Source organism: Atractosteus spatula, chromosome 12 (assembly GCF_055471065.1).
Source record: "Atractosteus spatula isolate fAtrSpa1 chromosome 12, fAtrSpa1.hap1, whole genome shotgun sequence".
Taxonomy (NCBI): Eukaryota; Metazoa; Chordata; class Actinopteri; order Semionotiformes; family Lepisosteidae; genus Atractosteus; species Atractosteus spatula.
In genome coordinates, this window is record NC_142717.1 from 45273387 (window position 1) to 45292532 (window position 19146).

Sequence of the window (19146 nt, forward strand, 5' to 3'; positions counted from 1 at the left end):
AGCACAGCCTATGTATTGAGCACTGTGCCTTTATCTCCTACAGATAGAGGCACAGTATTCTTTCTGCTTTCTGTTTGGTTGTCTGTTCTCTGAATTCTGTGATTTCTCTGTGGCCTGGTTACCACAAACCTCAGACTGCAAAATGTGTTCATTGGTTAAGTAAATCGGTAAAGAAATCAGAGAGTATGGAACTCTGTGTATAAGGATGTAGCGTAGTCACACAACAAAACTGATCCAATTTTAGATCGTAACTCAATGAGAACTTAAAGGATAATCAGCCCATCAAACCTGTCAGCCATAAAAGTGCAAAATGAATCTTTTACTTTACCTGTACACTCCAGGTTTTATTCTGTGTTGTTTCGAGTGTTGTAAAGCAGAAAGATAAAACAAGAAACATTCCTTTGTTCCAAATTCTTTTGCAATCACCTGTATGTATTTGAATGGCCAATGCTGCAGAAATGTGTATTGTTGTGTGTTTATGAAAGTCACGATTTCCCTAACGGACATGCAGATTTTAAATAAACCTCATCTACTGTGGTGCTTAAAGCAGGCAAACCAAAGATCCTAAAATTCATTTACCTTACACAAGTCACTCTGAGATGCCAGGGATTCAACTGCATAACCGTTTATAAAAAAGCACATAAAACCAGCATCATACTCGCTGCTCTGTCTTGAAAAATGAAAAGAATTCCAGTAGTGAACTATCAACAGAGATGAAACAAACACGCAAGAGCAGATAAAAAGAAAACAGTTTATATAGTTGTCAGTCTCACTGGCCAGTGTCATCTATATTGTTATCTGAGTCCTTTAAGGATTAATATTTCTTTTCAAGTTTAATTAGATAAGAGGCACAGAGGAGGAGTGCCCCTGGAGTGTTCAAAGGGTAGGAAGCAGGCAGGAGCTGGTTTATCTCAAGCTTTGATTGGCTTCCTTGATAGGTGATACTGAGCTACCCCAGTGGCCTACAGAAGGCAGCACCCCTTTGGGAAACAAGCTGGCAAACTTGGCCTCCCCTGCAGGAAGCAGCAGCACGACCTGGGCATCACTGGGGTCTCCCCACTGCTGGTTTCTGGGGCGTAGCGTCCTCTTGCCTGTGAGAGCAGACCTGTCCTTTCCTTGTCAGAACAGATGTGTGGTTCTAGCCAGTATGTGCGGTTGCTTGAACGCAGTGTGGGGATAAATGACCCCCTAGGGCTCATCGGTTTTGCTTTCCACTGCAAGCCAATGCCAAACTATTCCACTCTCCCAGTCAGCTCTGCTTGTAGTTAGTGGTTCACTGAGTGCTGACTGTCAGCCTGGCAGTGTTAGGAATGCTCACACCCTCATGTATCTGGAAAATTACAACATGGCTTATACTGTACTTTGGGCTTATACGCCCTAGTCTACAAACATGGCTTAAGTTGGAGTATTATTTAAATCCATCAGGTTTCTTATGATACTATTGTTTTATTCATATAATTCGCTTTTATTTTTGTGATTTTCAGACTCTTTATTGTGTAGTAATGAGCATTTGTAAGTTATGAGTAAGTGGTAAGTAAGATCACCTACCCTTAAAGTTATAACAGTAGTTCTGAAAGTATCACTTGAATTTTAAGACCCTCATTTCAGAAAGCAGATGGCAAATGTTTATGATATTGGTTTTGAAATATAAATGAGAAAAAAGGACTTCTAACTTCATACAGTATCAACGAAAAACAGTGAGCAGACTTCTAAAAACCTTGTAATCGCCCATAATTATGTCTAGCAATTGTGTATTTCTCTGCAAATATAATCCACATTTTCATCAAACCAGACTCTTTATCACAGTGATTTCCAAAGAGGTCAAGAGTTACAGGCAGTAACATCAAAGATAATGTTCCTGAATTTACTCAACTTACTGTTTATGTAGTTCAATAAAAATCAATCTGACTTTTTAATGCTAATGACAAAAATATGACTGTGATTGTCAGAAGCCGGTAATCTGTATAGTTTATATTATATTCAGTATGGAAAAAATATTTATGCTTTCAGTTACCATTTTTGTAACACTTCACAATTCCATATTTTATCAATAGTCATCATCTTTGCATATATTGTAATCCTATTTCCAGGTTTTATGTAAAGGGAAAAAACAGAACTGCAAATTACATTGGAAAAAAAAAGATAATCTTATTCCCACAAGAAACAAATAAGGAGTCTACATACTACAGGACCACTAACCAGTAATGTTTCCTGTTTTTTTATTTTTAAATAAAATGGTGACACACAAAAAGCCAAAACTAAACAAACAAAGAGCTCCTTTTTTTCTGAAAAAAGAAAAGAATATAACATTTGACTTTAAAACAAATTTAATTATGGCTTTTATCTCTTGGAATCAATCCTGTTTTTCCTTAATACTGTTTACTTTTCCTGCAAAGAAAAGCAGACATCAAGAATATTTTCTGGAATGCTGAAGCTAAATAGGTTATGCTTAACTCAATATCTTATACAAATAGCCCAGGGCTGAGCTTTTTATTCTGCTCTGCAATCATAAAAGCACTGACTTCTCGGAGAAGTCAGAAACACTTAGTTGATATTGTATGCCTCTAATCGCTAATCTTTATGTGCCTCCCTCTGACCTTAGAACTAGGATTCAAAATATCCTGGCCTTGCCCAAGCCTTGTGTCCCTCTTGGACTGAATGCCTTCATTTTGTATTTCGAGACTTCCTTCTCGTGACAGCTGTAAAGTATTACTAGTAACACTCTTTAGTTGTCCTTTGGTCACTGTGCAGGCCTGTGGTCTGAGCAAAGGTCACCCTGGTCAGAGAGAGGTGGATGTTTAGCACATTGCTTCAGGGAACAGATTATATTTTTGGAGAGAAGGGGGTTAACTCGAGCTTCATTCGATGTTAATTCGTGCTTTAAGGTTGAACTTTTCCTAAGCCTTTTTTTTAAGCATTTTTTTCCTTTGCGTACAAAGATGTCAGCTGGCTCATTTTTGTCGTCCTCAAGATTCATGTTGGAAAATCACTGCTACTACTGTACTTCCCTGCCTACTGCTACTGCCAATCATCATCCTCATACTCTTCCTCCTCCTTCTCATCATCATCTCTTTCACATTTAGCACAACACAGCAGTACATAATTTCCAAGCAAGTCTTCCGTGTGTCTTGAATAATGTGGCTTTAGATACATCAAATGAAAGGACTGGTGAATAGGAGAGCAAATCTGAAAAAAAAAATCTCTAGGAAATTTCGAAGTTGAAGCACTCTTGCCCACATTGCGTGGTTGGGATACTGTTTTTCAGCATCTCGTCTTCAGAGGGAGGTCAATAGTCTTGGCTCTTGCCCATGCTGCCTGTCATCAAGGAGGGGGGTGCCATTCTCCATCTCAGACCAGCAAACCCTGATCATTTCAATTTTTAAATGGACAAAATCATGCCACTTTACCATTTTTTCCCCTTGATGCTTTGCTAGAAATTTGCAAAGGTAGACACGGGCAAAAAAAGGAGAAGTTTCTGTTGAAATTGGACATCCGAGACACAGATGTAGAAATATAGATAATGGAAATATTTGAGAGAAGGAAGAAAGATGAAAAACTACTGGTAAACTATCTAGGCACTGAAATAGTTCTCTCAGTGAAAAAATGACATTGATAAGTATATATGAGTGAATGAGTGACAGAAAACAGTCAGCTTGTTGCAATTTATTTTCCAGTATGCCAAGACTAACCAGCTCTACAAGTGACAATGTCCTGAGAAATTCTATGATTTTTTACTGTGTCATAAGTCATAAGATCAAGAGCAGAGGAAGGACAGCTGTGCAGCTGCTCCAGAGTTAAAGCAGAGCTTCGTGACAGGAGAGCAGAGAGGCAAGATGCACTGGGGCTTGTCTGTGTAACTTCAGTAAAGAAAATCCACACATCGGAGGTGGCAAACAGGAAACCTGCAAAATAACAGGCCCAAGGAATAAAAAAATACCATTCGAAGAATCCTCTGCTGCAGTTGTCTCTGAACTGTACCTGTGTCCAGATGCGTGGGCTGCCTGCAGTAGAATGGCCTCCATCTAGGGCGTAGTCCTGCCTCACCCTCTGTGTCACCCCCTGCGTCTCCCCCTGCCTCACCCCCTGTGTTACCCCCTTTGTCTGCTGGGTTAGACTCTGGCTCAGCATGAACCTCACAGGAAGCAGCTGTAGGTAATGGATGGATGAGCTGGGAATTTTTACAAAAAGGGCCCCAGACAAACTGTGCTTTGCCACTTTGCTGTGTTTTGTAATTTTGTTCATGTCTGCAACCCAGTAATATTAAGTTCTGTAAACTAGTAAACAAATACTATTGGCTCCATTGAGTTTAGACTTCACCCTTAAGTATTTTTATTGTAAAGTGTCATGAACCCTATACAGTTAGAAACACCAGCTATTAGGATAAAATACACTGATACACAGTCTCTCTTCAGATAAATGATTTCTGAGCATGTGAGTTACTTTTAGAAAAAATAGTGATACAGTTCTGAAAACCACAAGGTCATGCACAGCGGTTAACACATCCTGTGCATGTAATGAGAAGCATTGCATAACAAGAAGCAATGAGAAAATAAACATAATATTTTGGGGAAATGTTATACATTATTTAAACAAAACGAATAAAGTGCATATAAACAATGATGCACATTAAACTATACATATTGTATTTCATGTCTTGTGCCCTTAAAAGTGCAAAGCTAGAAAATTAAATTACTGTATGCATACATAAAACATAATAGTACATACTGTATTATACGTGTTGTCCTTACAGTAGTCCATTGTTGGTGCAGATTAATCTGGGCCTGGTCAGTACTGGGAACACCAGGTTCTGGTAGACCAATAGGTGGCTCTCTTCCCTCTGGAAGAGCAGTTCCCAAATCAAGCAGGGTGACCAGGGAAACTGCAGACGAAGGTGCCGACCCTTCGGATGAGGTCCTCAGGTGTACATGCTGATCTTCCCATGAATTTCACAGCTTTCAGGAACACAAAGCTCTTTGTACGCGTGCATGGAGACACTAACAAGACTTCACAGAAATGTACTTCTCCTCATGACTTTTCATTTATATGATGCCAACGGTTTTGACTAAGAAGTCTGCATTGTTATAAATGTCTCCCTGGTTGCCAAAAATGCTAGTGATGTGTATCCAAAAGAACCACACCGACCCCATATGATCACAGTGTATCGGATCGCATTCTGTTGTGCTTCCTCCAAAGAAAACAACATGAAAAACCAACACAATTACTGTATGTTTCTGCAATAGCCACCAACGCATCAAGTGTTCGCTTTATCCGCTACTGCTGCTGGGTGTACAGAAAGTTTATTCATCTTAGCATTCAGTTTCTTTTTTAAGAGCACATTAAGCAGATATTACACATCCCAGCAGAAGCTATGGAAATGGAGAACAGGATTTTTGCCTTGCTTCTTCATAATGGCACATTAGTTTTTATTCGATCCTCAGAAATGCTTTTAATGAATATTGGACTGTAACAGTCTTCTTACTCCTGAGAAAAGAATAAGATCTGCAAATGTGGATAGGAAGAACCTGCTCATGGGCTTTTTATGTTCATTCTCTACAGTGTTATCAGTTTTACAGGCTATCTATGATGTCATACGCTGGGTATCTCCTGTCAGAGGGAATGCGAAGAATCTGCCATAACTGATCCTGTATGTCTGCAGTAATTTTAGCAACAGTTGCAAGTAGTTTAATCAGAAACTCTATCTTCATCCTAATCAGAAGATTGATTTTCTTCAACAATATGGGTTAAACGTTACAGATCCCTTTTCAAAAGAAACCAAAATCAATTTCACAGAACAAATTTGGTGATTATGCACATTCTTGATATTGATGAGCTGGAATGGCATTCATATTCAAAATTTAAGTTAGTTTTTGATCATGGTGAGGAAGAAGAAAGCAATTCTGTGGAATCCAGCATTTGATTAAATGAAACCCGTCTAAACAGAAAGTAGCAATTTTGATCAAAAGTTAAGGTTTTTTTGGTCCGTCTTGAACTTTGATCTACACTTATTATTTTAGACTAACAGAAAAAGGGCAAGTTCAGAAAATTGCTTTCCATAGCTACAGAATATTACAAAAAAGCTTTTGTCTGAACATACCTTGATATATACTGCAAGTGAAAATAACACTGCTTAGAATATATAAGTTTGTTTAATGACAATTGTCTTACCTAGCTCCACACCAGTTAGCTAACAGCTCTAAGTGTGTATCACTTCAATCTCAGAGACATCCACAGCAGTGTTCGTGTCATTGATATGACTAACCAATTTTCAGCCTTTTTCAACTATGTATTTCTGTAGGAACGTTTCTTGAGCAAAGAGGCAAGAAATCCAGCATGTTATAACCTCTTGTCTTTGAAGGAGGTTTTACAGTACTGATTTAATGAAGCAATGAAATAGCCATATTATGATTCACACATGAATGGTGCGCTGTTTCTAAAATCACGACTTACACTGTATTACTAAAGGACTAGGCATATTTTATTTATATGTCTCGATGTATCCAATTACAAAAAATGTTTTTTTACAAGAAGTATTTCATCACGTATTGTAATAATTGCTGACATGATTTTAAAATGATCAAAAGCACAGTACAAGGCATTGCAAAACTATGTGTGTGTGTGTGTGACAGAGAGAGCTATTGAGAGTATGGTCCGCTAAGACAAATTGCTTAATTAAATCTGAAGTATTTAACAGAAATTTTAACTCAAAATACTCAAGGACTCAGCTGCATAAGGGATTTTTTCGTGAAAAGAACTTTAACCACAAAGAAAGTTTTTATCTCTAAGGGAGGGGAGCACTACAGTCCATAATTCTAATGTATCCCAGATAAAATGCATAAGCTAACCAAAAGAATTATTATTTTAAAGTAATTAAAATATCAGTCTTGAATGGGATGCAGTCGATACTGTAATTACAGTAGGAAAATTTGCAGAACATGTTCTGATGATTTTATTAGGCATTTGTTAAGATACAATTTCCTTCTGGAAGTCTGTTCCTACAATTTCTTTTTTGTGAAGATTGCATCACAGGGAGCAAGTTATATACAGTAGACTTTTCACCTCTCTTAATAAAGTAAGAGCAACGATAATAATAGCACTACTAATAGAGACAGAAATAATAAGTAAAAATAAAGGAGATTAAGAAGGGTGAGTGTAAAGGGTAAAATCCCAGTTCTTGGTTCAACTAAGTTAAGTTATTACCAATCTAATTTTCTTATGATTGAAACATTCTCACTGGTATACTGGATTTTGCATGTTTGTTGTGTGATTTTCACGAGGGTCTGTCAGTCTGTCTATTACCTCTGCACAGCACAAATGCAGAACTATCATTGGAAAACACACCGTGTTTTTAGAAATGCATACCTTTACGTTAGTTTAAGTCACAAAGTTTAAAGTTCCTTGCTGCTTAAAAGCAAGACGAAGCTGCATCAGACGTTACAAAGCAAAGATGTGGGGTTTTCTGTTCGCAAAGGGAAACACCCTTTACATTGTAAAAAAGCGAGAGAGAAAATGTCAATTAAATGCTGTGAGTAGCCTGTAAATCTTCAAGTGTACTTGATTACACAAAATTATATACAATACTACCAACAAACTGCTAATATGAAGCTTTCTCTCAGGACTCTGTTTAGATAACAGTGTTGATTAGTGGTTAGGGCTCTAAAACCTTATCTGGAAGACTGTTGGTTTGAATACTGTGTGGTTAACTGCTATTGTACCCTTGAGCAAGATACTTCTCTCGGATTGCTGCTGTAATAATGACCACAAATACAAGTTGCTGAGGTATCCGAACAGGCTGGCTGGGCCGCACGTACTCCTCTTCTTATATTCTTCAAAGTCTCCAGGCCAAGAAGGTGACCGAGAACAGACAGGGATTCGGCGTTTTTCTGCTGGACCTGTAATTCCCTCTGTTTGCACTTTAAGGCACTTAAAGATATGTATTTAAAGATATTCATGAAATTGCTTGAGGAAAAAAGAGGAGAGTGGGTTGTGCTGAGGTGTGAATCTGGCGGTCAGAGAATGCTGTTGACCGGAGAAATGTGCTTCTTTCTGGACAGCTTCCCTTTGAACGTAACCCAGTGTCCCACTCTGGGAGTGAGAAGTGATAGGCCAGTTACTGTCAGCCCAGGAGCTGGAACAGGGTAATCAGACCGTGAGTGACAGTGTGAAAACATCTGTTGAATGGATTTATAGGGCCTGCCTCAGGATTTCTTTCACACTGTTTATTATGGTTCTGACCTAATGAACTTAATTTGTTGACATGTTCCTCCGAGCGTTTTCGGCTGAGCCTCTCACATGTCTCCCTACTGTGCTGTTTCCGTGGCAACAGCAACTCCTGGAGCACCAACGCGTTCACCAGCTCCGACTGTACCAGGCGCAGGCGGCAACGGCTGTCATGACAGGATCAGACCAACATCGGCCTGCTTCCCGGGCCCAGGCATCTCCTGCTGCCTCTCCTCTACTGGGCCTGTCACCTGACCAGACTGTCACGCACGCCTCTTCTACTGGTAAGGCTCCCAGGGGGTGTTTCTGACAGGCAGGGCAACCGCTGCATTCAAGTAGGATCTTCTGATTTAAATGCACCGAATACCGCGAATAGCTGCACATTAGATATAACGCTCACTACAGTTTGCATTTTGAAGTTCAGCTGGCACGACCACCTCTTATCGGCTGTTGATAATCCACCCTGAATAATCATAAATTATGTAAGGAACTCGTGGAAGTGTCTTGCAAACAGGTGTTCTTTTTTCCATGTAGAGAATTTCCTAAGGCCAGCCTTTGGGCGGCATGAGCTGAGTATCTTGCATTCCTCGCATTATTATTTCTGTAAAAAAAAAAAGCTGCTACAAAATGCTCTAGATGTCTGCAGACGTGGGTTTCTGTGTTTCGAGTGTCATGGCGCTTTGGTGATTTCAGTCACAAATGGGCTATCTTAAAAATGAGTGAATACATATTACTGACCCATTTTTTATTAGTTTTCCTTGGCTTCAGATTTCTCGCTTATGTCTGTTCAATTTGGTTATCTGAACAATTAAGGGAATTAAGGGAGAGAATAAAACCCTAAATGGCAGCAGAGGGCTTTCCTCGCTAATTACCCCATTAATATTAATCAGACTCTGACTGTTATTGTTGTTGGTATCAGTACGGTAATGTTACCTTCTAGCATAAAAACACATAGGATTAACATGAGCAATTAATAAAACTGACTTCACTAGGAATAATCACACCCACAAATTAAGTGTCCTGAAAAGGTTCTGGGGTATTTTAGTCAGAAATCTGGCTCGTCCCGCTTGGCTGATCCAGAGTGAGGAGTGAGCAACAGCAATGCGCCGAGGTGGACATGAGGGGGAGGTGGGAGACACAAGCACACATACTGTACAAGACAGAGAAGGGGATCACATGCTGTCTGGATGGCATGAGGAAATGATGTCAGGTTTGATTGCGAACTGCTGACGACCGAGTCATTGAAATTGGTTGTGGTCATCCCTCTCGAACTTTCATTATAAACTCATTTATCACTAACCGTAAGCGAGCACCGAATCTTAATTTAAAATGCGAGTCTTAATGGAAGCTTCTGTCTCGGAATCGCAGGGATTGCGTATGATGCTTTAATGCTGAAACACCAGTGCATCTGTGGAAACTACACCGATCACCCTGAGCATGGAGGAAGGGTACAGAGCATCTGGTCGCGGCTGCAGGAGACAGGCCTGATCAACTACTGCCAGGTAGAGGAGTTCCTCCCAGGTCCTCCAGTCTCGACATCCGACCGCACTGGTCCGCCCAGTGTGCACACAGTCTCTCACGGCCAAACTCAAGCCTCTCTCTTAGTCTGTTCACTTGCTGAGACTGTTTCTTTTTTTGTATTAAGCAATCACAAAACATACTGTAAAGTGTGCTGTGTTGGCGTAATTCACTCAGAGGTCAGGGAAAGTGAAGCTCAGAGACGTGCAGGACTTCTAACAATGCCTTGCAAAAGGATTCGGACACTCTCACACATTTCACATTTAGACACTTTAAGGCTTGCAGTCATGACACTTTAAAGCAGCAATTAATATGTGTTAAGAATTCAATTTACTCCACACATTCAAAGCAAAGTATTTAGACGTATTCAAGGATAAGTATACAGTATAATAAGTATGATTATAAGTATTCCAACTCTTTGCTGTGGCTAACCTAAATTATTTAAGGTGCACAAAATTACTTTAAATGAGCTTAGGTGAGTGGTCTCTGTGTTTAATCATTAATAATAGTTCAAATGTGCTATGGCAAATATTCAGCCATGAAGACCAAGGAGATTTCAAAATGGTTAAGGAGTAAATTCATATGAAGGCATAGATCAGGAGGAGGGTATACAGTAAAAACATTTCAGAGACCATTAACATCTCTTTGAGCAAGGTGAAGTCAATCTTCAAGAAGTGGAAGGTACTGAGACACTGAGTAGATCAGGCCAAACTGAACAGCTGGGTTCGGAGGAAAGTGGTTAGGGTTGCCACTGTGCAGCCAATGGGGACTTTGAAAGAGATTCAGACCTCAGTGGTTGAGATGGGAGAAAAAATCCCCAACAGTATCACAGTTACTCCACAAAGAAAGTTTGTATGGAACTTTAAAAAAAAAACATCTCAAATCCCATATGGGGTTTGTAACAAAGCACATAAGTGATACTGCAAACATGTGGCAAAAGGTTTTGTCAGGTCAGACAGGACAAAATTAGAACTTTTTGGTCTACATTCAAAGCGTTACATCTGACTCAAAACCAACATAATGCATCACTCAGTCAACACCATCCCTACTGTCAAACACGGGGGTGGCAGAATTATGTTATAGTTCTGCTTCTCATCAGCAGGGACTGGGAAGTTTGTCAAGTTTGGAACTTAGAGGGAGCAACGTTCTAGTAAATTTTAGAAGAAAACCTGCTTGTAACTACACTGGAATGGCTTAAGAATAAAACAAGTGATTGTCTAAAAAGACTTTAAGGGGCTTGTGGCTGTAATTGCAGCTAACAGTTAGGTGCTTCCACTACATATTGAGTTCAGGGGTCTGAATACTTCTGCAATCAACATAGTCCTTGTTTTACTCTTCAGGGATTTCCTACATTTACTGTAACATCTTAACCTTAGAAGTCTTCTGTCTGAGCATTCAGGTTCTGAATAAAATATTAAGTTTAAAAAATCATTTTGTATTTACATAATTTTATAATTTGACAAAATGGGACACCATATGAAAGATCTGAATACCTTTGCAGGGCACTGTAAATATTTGGTAACGTACTGTATAGCTACGTGCAGTATGTACTCACAAAACTTTCAGTACTCTGAGCCAGAACCTAGCTGGGATTTGTTCTTATTCATGTTTGAGTCTCTTTTCTTTCCATAGTCAAAAGTGAAGCTGAAAGTTGTGTCAACACCTGTTATATCCATTCTACTGCCAATTTCCTTAAAAGAAAATATTTTCTAAAACTTTACTTTAACAGTAAAGGGAAAAATGGCACATTCACCTGTAAGTTTTACACAGATTACGTAATAGTAATGAATTCATTTTATGTTTATTAAATAGCTGAAGTATATACTTTCATTGAAAACCTCAGAAAACCCATAATTTGAGAGTGAAATAATTTTACCTTGTTCAATAGCTTGACGTGTTTAGTGCTATAGTCTGTTTATTCTTTCTAATGCAAAAGACTGACACTGGTCTTCATACTGCTGTCACTAATACATAGTCCCTGCAAAAAAAGGTTTTAAAAATCCCGTGTTATAAGTACAAGGTGGTTGGTGCCCTGGGTCAGTTACTTAAATACTTGGATAAAGTTGTATGATGAAAGAGTGTTCACAAAGTGAGTGGATGCCTATGTGATATAAAGTAAACAGATAAAGGTGTGAAAATGAGAGAATTGTGCATTGAAAAAACACGACATTATTAACTGCATGTACATTAAATATTAAATGCTATTTAATGACATATTCCCATTCTATGTTCATCTACCTGTGGAGTCAAACACATCAAAAGATGTTTAACTCCACTTCATGAATTAAAAAAATAGTATTGAAATTTCCCAAAATGTCTGGATTTGTTCTTATGCATTTTTTTTTTCTTCTATCAGCGTGTCCGGGGTCGAAAAGCCAGCCTTGAAGAAATCCAGCTGGTTCACTCAGAGCGTCATTCGTTGTTATACGGCACCAACCCTTTGAACCGGCAGAAGCTGGACACCAAGAAGCTTCTAGGTCTGAGCTGAAATTAAAGTTGCTTTGGATAAAAACATCTGCTAAATACATACTGTACATATATATGATCCATTAGGCTAACACGCAAATATAATGACTCCATATTCATAACAGATTAGATTATGATGGGGCGGTGCAGTGGCCCTGTGACTAAGGATCTGTGCCTGTGGCTGGAAGGTTGCCGGTTCGTATCCCGTGGCCGGCAGAGGAATCCTACTCCTTTGGGCCCCTGAGCAAGGCCCTTAACCCCAACTGCTCCAGGGGCGCTGTACAATGGCTGACCCTGCGCTCTGACCCCCAGCTTCTCTGCGTGTCTGTGTGTCTCATGGAGAGCAAGCTGGGGTATGTGAAAAGACAAATTCTAATACAAGAAATTGTATACGGCCAATAAAGTGATCTTATCTTATCTTATTACAGGCTTCACACCAGATGGTATTCACACCCGAATATTTATGTAACGTCCCTGAGTCATGCATCTCTTTTCGAATTTATTCCAGATCATTACCTTCCACATGAAGTGAACCTGTAATACATGGAGAAGTCATTACTTGAACACTGCTCAATTCACAATGAAGTACTGCAGAGCTTAATAGAATTGATTAAAGTGTTCTAAAGTATTACTAATAATAGAATGTGAGTGTAAAGGCATAGAATAAGACTGGTATATGCCAAAATGAACCTGAAATATAGTATATTTTTATATATACAGCAACTTACTATGCATAAGCAATGCTAAGTCGACATTGATCAACTGTTCAGCAGCTACGTATGCCTTAACTTCTGAATAGTTTGGATACCAAACTAAAGTACGTTTAGGAACAAAAAAAAGGCCCTATCAGTCTTTTCTTTATCACAAACTGAAAGGTTTGCACTCTATTAAAGAGATAAGAAGAGGGAGAGTGAACTATCTCCTTACTCTCAAGGAGGCTGGAGTTTCAGGACAGGCTCCTGGAATGCAGAGTTTGCTTTGGCTGCTTGTGCAGTGAGCATAAACAGATTTGAATAATCCAAGCTGAATGCATCCAGTGGCTTACAAACGATAAAAAAAACATACTAGGAAACCACATCCTAGATCACATGTTTTGAGAATTACACTTCTCGTAATATTATTCCATGATCAGGCACACATATTGAGAATTTTATTGTTTAATGTATTTGTTTAGTTTTAATTTCTGTGGATTATTTAAAAGCTTACAATTACAGTCATTTCATCATCATCATCACCATAATAGGAGTCTGCAATGGACAGGTGCATAGGGTATACAGGCCATTTAGACATGACAATGCCTGAGCTTAACATTAGATGTGTATTATAAACCCCCCGATGAAAACATGAGCTGCATGTTGAGTTCGTAAACGTATGTAGCAAAGGTGACACTATATTAATAAGAGATTTCAATTTTCTGCACACTATTTGGGAAATTGCGATGGGAGATAGAGAAGCTGACAATAATATTGTTGGAATGATTAATGATTGCTTCCTAACCCAGTTTGTAAAGACACCAGCAAGTGAAAATTCTCTTACTTGACCCAGCCTTTAAGGCAGGACACATTCAGGTTAGTATTATGTTATATTTAGGAAAATTGATTAATGATTGCTTCCTAACCCAGTTTATAAAGACACCAGCAAGTGAAAATTCTCTTACTTGACCCAGCCTTTAAGGCAGGACACATTCAGGTTAGTATTATGTTATATTTAGGAAAATCAGACTATAAAGAAAAAAATTAGAAATTACAAGTGGTGAACTGGAAACAGATAAATTCCTATAGGAAGGTTTGTTATACTTCAAAGATAAAAATTCAGAACAAAATCATCCCCAAACTAAAGAATTTGCACCGAGTAAAATCTATCATACTGTAAAAGGTTTAATGGAGAAAATCAGAAGGAAGAGAGCGCACTACAGATGCTTTAAAAATGGAGCCAAACATTCAAAGATAGAAAAAGAGTGTACTGAACTACTGACTCAGCTGGAAAAATATATTTGTATTGCCAGGAAAGAGACACAGAAGAATAATTACAAAGTAGGCTGGGACAACTGAAACCTAATAAATCACTGGGGCATGATGATATTTTCACAGCCAAGTGTAAGGAACTGGGGGAGGTCATTCAGAGACCCTTAGGTTTTTCAGCTCTCACTAAGGATGGAAACTGGTAAATTTGGTAACTGGTATATTTGGTTGTAACTGGTAAGCTTATTGAAGTGATTGAGAAAGTTAACCAGAGAAATATTTCTAAAACAACTGGATTTTAAGAGGGGAGATCCTTTTTAACTTAACAGAATTCTTGGAATAAACAACAAGGCCATTTAATAGAGGAAAATCACATGGCATGATATATTTAGACTTCCAGAAATCTTTTGATAAGAGCATTCATAACAACTACAGTACAATATATAACTGCAAAGCAATCTATGCACATGAGAACTTTAATTAACAGTCAATACTTTTAAAGGGTGACTTCTATTTCTATTTACTTATAGTGGTGTGCTGCAGGGATTCATTTTAGGTCCATTTCTTTTCCTCAATAAAACCAACAGTTTGAGATACTTAGCAAACTAGGTTACAGTTGGAAAATGGAATTAATTTATAATGGAGAAAAAGAAAGGTTTCTTTACACGGAGAGTTGAGTATAGTTAGATGACTGAGGCCCAGATTCAAAGCTCCATGAAGGATCAACTCCACAAAATGATAAATTCATTTATCGACTAAACTACCAAACAAATATTTGTTAGGTTTTGCATCATTATAAATTGCACATAATACTCATACAGTTTCTTATTTTGGAGTAGTATGGGATACCGATAAGCGCATAACAAAAATCAAAAAACAAAAAGTTTTATAAAATTTTGGAGAGCAGACCGTAAAGAAAAGAGCCAGATTTCAAAAGAAGTATAAAGATACTAGTCAGATATGAAATCAGTGGTGAATGGATGGTCATAGTTTAACAATATTCTGCTAGAAGCACAGAAAAGATTCAATCCAAATTAAAAGCTGAGAGTTTGGTCTTCACTATACAAAGTTATTGATGCTTATCGGTCTGGAAAGGTTTACAAAACCCTTTTTATTTGAGGATCCACCAATTCACTGTCAGACACAGAATTCAAAGAGTTCAAGACAACAGTCACTCTAATCAAAGGCAGTTGTCCTACCAACATCTCTCTAAGAACAAAACTGAAAATTATCAAGGAAGTTACAAAGAACCCCGGATTAACATCCAAGGAACTGCAGGCCACTGTTGCACTGGCTAATGGAAATGTTCGTCAGAAAACAGCCGAACAAAAATTTGTACTTCTCTTACTTGTAAGGTTACAGAAATGGTCATTAGAAGGATTAGAAGGGAATCATCTGTGTGACAGTAGGACACTGAGGGATAGTCAGCATGGATTTAGAAAAGGTAGGTCCTGCTGAATAACTCATCAGAATTTTTCAAACAATAACAGTAGTATAATATACAAACAGAACGTATGATATGGTACAACCAGATTTTCAGGAGGTTTTGATTAAAGTCCAAATGTATATAAATATAAATTAGGAAACAATAATCCTGAAGAGACAGTTTATGAAGAATACGTGGGTTTTTATATTAACACATGATTTACATCTTCTAAACAATGTTGAGAAGCAATAACAAAGGCAAACGGAAATTCTCCACTCTTCCCATTAAAATGCCAGCTGTATTAAGAGTAACAAATATAAGCTGCTCTGGATAAAAGTGGAAGCTAAATGATTAAATAAGCTAAGTCAATTAGCAATCAAGTGAGTTATGTGGGTTGAGTGACCTCCTCTTGTTTGCAGTCTTTGTAATGTTCTTAAATGAACCTTTACCGTTAATTTCATAAAAAAGGTAAGTTTAAAATAACACGTTAGAAAGGAAGCAATTCCAATCTAATTTAGAATAGATTTCCTATATATTCAAAGTCAGAAATAACTCTTTCCCCATGTGTGTAGCTGAGTTGTGGGTACGTGTTGCTCATCAGTCCCTGGGTGTTACATTATATTAGAGTGGGGAGCTGTGTCAGCATGAGTGTGAGCTGCAAAGGAGCAAGCAGAGGTTAGTTCCGCACTGAGAAGTCAAAAGAAAGAACAACAAGACCAGCAATTCAGCTGTGGAGCCTCTTCAGGTGTGTGAGGGAGGGAAGGGGAGGAAAGAGGAGCAGATGAAGCAGCCGGAGAGAGAGAGCAGGGGGAGCTGAGAAAGAGAGAAACCCAGGAGACGAATTCCAGGAGAACTGTGGGCGGTAGAAATCTGGGAACAAGGGAGAGATTCAGAAGGAGAGGTGTCTGTCTTTGAGAGCCAGCTCCGTGAATGTAAGTTTAAGGCACACACTTGGACTTTCAGCAGTCGTAGTCCTGGAATTCCTGTGTGGGACACAGACCGAAAGGTCAGTGTAATTATGGGCTGAAGAGGTAAAAAGGGGGGACTATCAGCAGAACAGGAAAGAGACCGGCCAACTGTTTTAGGGAACATGTCAGAGCAGAGAGGATCAAAGATCTCTCCGAGACAAAGCATGATTGCTCCAGCTCCTGCTCCTGCTCCAGAAAGCAGTCAGAAATCAAATGTACCTTAAACTGGGTTCACACCTTTCCCCCAGCTCTCAGAGATTAATTTCATTGTCATTTTCTCCATTCACTGATATTCCTGTCTTTCACACGTCCCTTCATTTCAGAATTCATCTGGAATGTTTTTTTCTGTTCTCCTTTCTTTTTGTTTTTGAGCTTTTCCAATCCTTCCATTCGTACGGTAATTATCCTCTACTAATGTTTACACTGGGGCACATAACTAGACTGATACAGAAGATTTATGCTGCAGTTAACATATTCCAGTTCATAAACTGCATGTCCTATTTCCTATAAAGCAAAGATTCAACTTCGGTTCTTTTTATATTTACTGTAGGTTCATCACCCCAGAAAAACTTTACTGTGCTGCCTTGTGGAGGACTGGGGGTAAGTAACAGATAACTAAAGATAAAAAATGTAATTAAGATGTAAGAGGTGGTTGCAGAAATCATTTATTAGCTGGTCTTTATTATAGTAAGTGGAAAGAGACATGTGCTGAAGCGCACTAATATAGAGGGGATGCACATTTGTAATAAAAACTTACAAAATACTGAATGATCGTCCATAATTGTGGGAATCATACTACTCCACATAATTCTCTCAGAGAAAAGCCCTTGGTTGTGGGAATTTGATTAGAGGCAAACGGAATGTTATTTGCCTATTGAATTTCTTTTATGGCTCGGACTCATACAGATCCTATGACTAAATATAGAAACAGCTCCCCTGCTCCTCCTGACCCTGATCTGCGGAACAAAGAAATGAGCAAAATCTTGAAATCATTTTTCAGCCTTCTTTTTTTTGTCTTCGTGCAAGTCTCTTTCAATAGGGAAGAGAACCACAAAAACAGAGAAGAGCAGGCTTTTATGATAATGTCGTCATCATCTCTATGGCTTCAAAAGCTCTGGCTGCGTTTGTTGTCGTTTATTTCTTGGAAGGAGAAGGAGTGAGCAATTCCCTGGACAGGCTTAGCAAAATTGATAACAGATTGCTAGCTCCTTTCTCTGCGGCCCAGAGGAGAGAGTTCATATCACATCACTATTGGCAGTCAATATTATTTTTTGACAGGGTCATAAAAGCATAAAAGGGTCTGATGACATTTGTTTAGAAGAGGAATGGGCTTCCTAGCTGTGCAGGGGTTTCTGCGGCTGGATTAGCGAAGTAGCAGAGGGAATATAATTTCTGCAAACAGGATATGATTTTATATAAGTTTGGGTTTCATTCTCTGCCCCGAGGAGAGAGAGAGGCCTTGCAGACATAAAAGGAATTACACCTTCATCATGGACAAGAATTCCGTTTTTATCCCCGAGAAGTATAAACACGGAAAAATGTGACAAGATGTCATCTCTTAACATGCCTTGCTTTCCCTGCCAGTTTCCTTCAGTTAAAAGTCCTGGCACAGATTTTGGGATTTGACACCATTGAATCTGAAAGTGGCTTACTCTGCGCACAAGAACTTTGTTAAAGAGTTCACATTTCTTCAGGAGAATTTTATCAAATTTAAATTTATATTTTCCAGGTCTTAAATATCCAACCGTTTCTCTTGCTTCTCCACAAAGACTAACAAACTGAGTTAAACATAGTTTATCAAAGGACTGATTGTTTTTTTATTCAAACACAGTATCTAGATTTTAATTGTTGGCATCTGTCCTTTCCTAACAATTCAATATTAATGTATTTATTTTTGGCTGCTTGTGTAATCTGAGCGTGTGAGACAAAGATAAGCTGAATTAAAACTGTACACTTAATAATCAAATAAAAAACAAAACCGTAGCAAACCAGGTTGGTAACAAGAATGCGCTCTCATTATTTAGTGTATCACCTATAATTTCATTTGGGATTTTCCAGAAAATGTGCAAAAACCGTTTGTGTTGCTCATAGACGATGAGTCACTGTTTGACTTTGTGTGGTAGCTGGCTCAATCATCGTTTTCTTTGATGGCGACAAGCATTACTATATATTTCTATCCAGCAGCTAAATCTGAGACATCGGCATCGGCAATCCTGTGCACTGCTGGCTCAGCCCAGGGTTTGCACTGTTTGCACTTGGATTACTCTAATACTCGGCGTTCTGCCAGGTGGAGTCTGTTAGCGTTTATAGGTGATTCCCTGGTTCATATAAGATGATCTCATTAATCAAAGCTGCCCAATGACAGGCATATTCTTCTAGCGTTCAGGAGATCTTGGATCGAGCTGTGTTGTCAAGTGCAAGAGTAAAGAGGACGGGCCAGCCCAGATCATTTGGCAAAGGATATAAAAAGAATACAAAAGTAGGACCCTGCTTTCCATAAAACTCTTGCCTCCTTTGAGACTTACCCACTCTGCACTCATAAATCCCTAGTTCAGGGTGTGTAATTTGAAGAGATTTTTTTTTCTGGATC

The 19146-nt window shown here is 38.7% G+C and overlaps 1 protein-coding gene across 1 annotated transcript in view; it reads left to right on the top strand.

The window, feature by feature from the left end:
- Positions 1-19146, top strand: part of LOC148823179 (histone deacetylase 9) — a 178701-nt gene that overhangs the window by 118948 nt on the left and 40607 nt on the right. Inside the window, exons 14-17 of the mRNA XM_088928544.1 lie at positions 8324-8501; positions 9586-9719; positions 12092-12212; positions 17107-17156. Of these exons, the coding sequence (XP_088784670.1) occupies positions 8324-8501; positions 9586-9719; positions 12092-12212; positions 17107-17156 (483 nt within the window). The remainder of the gene's footprint in view (positions 1-8323; positions 8502-9585; positions 9720-12091; positions 12213-17106; positions 17157-19146) is intronic.